The following is a 5,000-nucleotide window of genomic DNA, read 5'->3' on the forward strand; positions in this document are numbered from 1 at the left end:
TTGTGACTTTTTTCCTTTGTCATTATTTGTTTACCTATTCAAGCCTTCCGTCTATCAATAAATCAATAACAGGAGTTTAATTATCTATGTTTTGGATTTAACTTTGATGTTATTCAGTAAGAACACAGCAGTAGATCAAATAGAGGTTGTCCTGATGAACCAAATGTTATCATGTACGTTGCTGTTTTTCCAGTAACAAGCCTTCGTGAATACACTAAAATGATTATTATAACTTTTTTTTATGTAAGAGGGAATACTGGCCAAGGACAACGAAAATTGTGACACAAGAGGCCACTGAGGTGCCCGTCCTCAAACAAGATGAATATGTATAAATTTAGTTAGAAGGGGACTCCGAGGATATATTTATAATCAGTTTTAAATTTTGAGTAAAGAATGTACTTGTAGATAATGAATGGAGGTTTGTGTGAAGGAAGAGAGTTGTCTTTAGAGGGTAGGCTGTGACTGCCCCCTTGTGTTGTGAGACACAAAGGGAAACGTTCAGTGAGGTCTCAGCTGTTTTTGATGATAAGTTCACAGCACCCCCTCAACCAGTGCTATTAGACCTCACTGGGAGTAATTATCGTTTCAGCAGGTGTCTACTGCCTCCTCCTTCTCCTCCTCCTCCACAAACTTACATCTTTATAACATTAATCATGAAAGCACGGCGCAACGTGACAGAATTGAGTGTAAAAAATGCAGAAGTAACAACAATCCTGCCTAGAGTAGTGGAGGCAGTGGAAGCAGTGACAACAACAACAAAGTACAAACTACATCTTGTCTTTACTCATCCCTCCACCAAATACGTGCAAGGACAACACTGAACACTCACCAGTCTACGGCTCTGTGGTGTGTCGAGGTGGTGGGCGAGACGAGGCGTTTCCAGGTGTAACAAAGGCCGCTGTAAATAGTTCAAGCTACATTAAACACCAGACAAGGGAGATGATGCTTGATGCTTTGCCATTTCTTGAGTGGTTTAAAGTTACACCAAAGATGCAGTTAGGTTATGATATGGGCTCTAATATGGGTACCACTATAAATAAAATTGCCTGCGCCACTAATGGGTGGAATCTGAACAGCGCTTCAATACTCTTCAAGTTACCTACAGGCACTATAGGCCAGGGCATAGAAAAAAAGACCCCTTCACTCACTGTACATTTAACTCCTTCAGTGCTATGACGAGTTCCATATTCATTCTGCTTATATTCTTCGATTTTATACAGCTTCAGGAACTTACGTGGGGAATAAAAGAATGAAGACTCTAGCCACTAATCCTCTTACCTCATTAAACCCTTCCTAATGTAAATAAAATCGTCTAATCATACACAAGACTCGTGGTAAAAATACTCCCAGTACTGAAGGGGTTAAACACAAACAGGAATAACAACAAAATACAAAAGTAGATCAAGTTGTGATTATGTCTAAGAGTATTTTTTTTTTTCATTTTATTTATCCTTTCAATTATTTACGTATTTCTTTTATTTTTATTGTCAAGCTAGATTATGTTAATACTTACAGTGCGTTGTATTTCCTACCATTTTCTTTTCAATAATTATTTTCTACAAATACCGCGGCTTTTTCTTTTTTTTCCTTTTTGAGGGAGAACACAAGGATATTTTTCTTATTTTCTCCTTTTAAGTTCATTCATGTAACCGTCAATCTATCCAAATTTCAATCCCCGTTTTCTATAAATACCGTGACTTATTTTTAGAGAGGGAAAACTCAAGAAATTTCCAACTAGTCTTAAATTCCGTGACCTCAATTATTATGCATTCACCTCTTAGCCAATTTCAGTAATCCCTCCCCTCCCTCCTCCTTCCTCTGCCCATATATACTCTCGTTAATCCGCAGACCCATTCAATCCTTAGTCTCAAGCACCTTTTCCTTAATGTGTCTCTTGTTAATCCCAGCACGACCTTCATCCTTCACTCCCACCCTCTCCATTCTCATCTAAACGTCGCTTCACTTCCTCCTCTATCCTCCTCTCCCTCTCTCTCTCTCTCTCTCTCTCTCTCTCTCTCTCTCTCTCTCTCTCTCTCTCTCTCCTCTATCTTCCCCTCCTTTCTCCTTTCTGTCTTCCTTTTTTCTCTCTTTCCTTACTTCCCATATCTCTCCCTCCTTTATCTGTCCCTTCCCTCTTCCTTTCCAGCTCTCCCCCTCTTTCTTTTATCTCTTATACTCTTCCTTCCTTCTCTTCCTTTACGTTAACTTTCCTTCTCCTTTCTCTATTTCCTGTACGTTCCACTTCTCTCTCTCTCTCCTCGTCCCATTTCCCTCCCATAAAAAGAAATTAAGTATACAAGCTCAAAAAATATAAACTTTATACAAAAGCATGTACATATACAAACATACGCGACTATTACCGATACTGCCAATACTTCCCCATGATTATTAACGCACGCCGCGGCCAGAGTAATCCCCGCCACAGGTGTAAACAAGCAAACATTTCGAGCAGTGACCAAGGCTGAAATATTAATACGGCGCTTGCTGGTAACACAGAGCGAACAAAAGGCAGGTGAAATAGTTATAAACATTGGAATCCATGTGGTGAAATATGGATATGATAAATGTGTGTGAGTGGAGGGATGGATGGATAGATGGTTTGATTGATAGGTGGATAAATGGATAGGTAGATAGATAGATAGATAGATAAGATAGATAGAGAAATATATAGATAGATAGGTAGGCAGGTAGATACACGAATAAATAGATAAAAATATGAATGTAAACAAAGATAAGCATAAAAATAGAACGAAGAGAATGATGGAGGCAGACAGATAGACAGATAAACAGTTAGATAGAGAAACAGATAGATACAGAGACTCATGAATACTAAAACAACACACACACACCAAAACACAACTCCACAACAACGCATTCCAAAACCAACCGAACCCAACCTAACCAAACCCAGCCTCACCTCACTTAACACTTCCCAACAGTACAAGACTTCGTCGGGAGCACACTGCCGCTGAAGGAAGTGAACCAGCGCAGTGCAGGCGGGTACCTCTGCATCGCTAGCAACGGCCACCCTCCTTCCATTAGCAAGCGAGTCATTGTCAACGTGAACTACAAGCCATTAGTTCAAGGCCCAAAGCAGACCATGTGGGCACTGCCAGGCTCCACCGTCAGCCTCACCTGCCTCTACGCCGCCCATCCCGAGCCTCACGTGGTCTGGATGAGGGAAAATTCGCTCGGTTCGCAGCTTCTTAGTGATGATTACTTCACTGTCACGCCGCAAGATGGCCACCCTCCTTATACGTGAGTGGTTTTATCAGTGTATATCTTTGCTTTTTACGGTTCTGTCTTTTATTGTCTGTTTTATTTCGTCTTTCTGTGCAGTTTCCTCTTAATTGTCCTCCTCCTCCTCCTCCTCCTCCTCCTCCTCCTCCTCCTCCTCCTAATACGTGAGTGGTTATATGATTGTGTGTCTTTGTTTTCCTGTTCCGCTTCCTATTTTTTTTTTCATTATTTCTAAGTAATTATTTTCCTTCGTTGTCATCTTCCTTATCTTCCTTCTCTTCTTCCTTGCCTTCCTTTTTCCTTGTACGTGAGTGGTTGTAGGAGTATATGTCTTTGATTTTCCTGTTCCTTTTCCTATTTTTTTTATAGTTTCTGAGTATTTTTTCCTCCTTGTCATTTTCCTTATCTTCCTTTTCTTCCTCCTTCTCTTCCTTGCCTTCCTTCTCTTTATAAATGTGTCTGTTTTCTGTTCTTTGTCTATTTTTTTATGATTTATGCTTTTTTTATTGTCATCTTTCTCATCTTCCTTCTCTTCTTCCTTCCCTTTCTTCTCTTTCTATGACTGTATGTTTTTGTTTTCCTTCTATGTTTCCAATGGTCTTATTTCATAGTCTTTCCGTGCAGTTTCCTCTTCATTGTTCTTATTTTCCTCTATCTCTGAACTGTTCTCATTCTCCTCCTCCTCCTCCTCCTCCTCTTCCTCTTCCTACATGTTGGTGCCTTCCTCCTCCTTGTACTTGTGTTCCTTCTCTTCCTCTTTGCTACATGTCCGTGCTTTCCTCCTCTTGTTCTTGCTTTCCTCCTTCTCCTCCTCCTCCTCCTCCTCCTTCTCCTCCTCTACTTGGCCATCCTGTCATTTCTACTCTAATAGTTAGTGTAAGATAGTTATACAAACAGCATAGTAAGGAGCTCTAGGTCTGTTGTTGTTTGTCTTCCATTGTATTCCTCCTCCTCCTCCTCCTCCTCCTCCTCCTCCTCCTCCTCCTCCTCCTCCTCCTCCTCCTCCTCCTCCTCCTCCTCCTTGCCTTCCCTTTGAGCACCAGCTGTTCACTTAGTCCACATTTCCATACCTCCTCCACCACCACCACCACCTCCTCCTCCTCCTCCTCCTCCTCCTCCTCCTCCTCCTCCCCGGTGTACAGGGCCAAGAGGTTAGTAATAAAGGTGATTTCTATAGATTTACGAGGACAATATATGTGTGTGAGGCTTACGTGGGCAGAAATAGCTGGAGGAGGAGGAGGAGGAGGAGGAGAAGATTGTGGTGTGGTGGTGTTGGTGGTGGACAATGATGGAGACAACGATAAAGAGGAAAATATGAACGTGGAAGAAGACAAGGAGAACGAAATAATGAAGGCGGTGGGAGGTGAGGTGAAGGACACACACACACACACACACACACACACACACACACACACACACACACACACACACACATGACGAAGGGTTTGGGTTTCCTGACGCCCTTCCTCCTCTGATATTGGCAGCAAAGGACGCTATTGTGGCTTGTGACGCATGAGGAGGAGGAGGAGGAGGAGGAGGAGGAAGAAGAAGAGGAAGAGGAGGAAGAAGAGGAGGAGGAGGAATTCGTCCCCTCCTTGTCCTCTTCCTGAAGGGGAGATAGGAAGCGACCCAAGCTGCCTCCGTCTCTTCCCCTTCCTCCTGTTCCTTGCCTTTGTCGTAACTTCAATTCCCTCCTCCTCCTCCTCTTCCTCTTCCTTCTCCTCCTCTTGTCGCTTCTCCCGTACGGCCTCACTTTGTTT

The 5,000-nt window shown here is 42.5% G+C and overlaps 1 protein-coding gene across 2 annotated transcripts in view; it reads left to right on the plus strand.

Moving 5' to 3' along the window:
- Window positions 1–5,000, plus strand: part of LOC123511916 (protein amalgam-like) — a 364,685-nt gene that overhangs the window by 327,279 nt on the left and 32,406 nt on the right. For both annotated transcript variants that reach the window (XM_045267995.1, XM_045267996.1), the window contains exon 6: window positions 2,940–3,258. In XM_045267995.1, coding sequence (XP_045123930.1) covers window positions 2,940–3,258 — 319 coding nt within the window. The remainder of the gene's footprint in view (window positions 1–2,939; window positions 3,259–5,000) is intronic.

The sequence above is a fragment of the Portunus trituberculatus genome, chromosome 32 (assembly GCF_017591435.1).
Source record: "Portunus trituberculatus isolate SZX2019 chromosome 32, ASM1759143v1, whole genome shotgun sequence".
NCBI lineage: Eukaryota > Metazoa > Arthropoda > Malacostraca > Decapoda > Portunidae > Portunus > Portunus trituberculatus.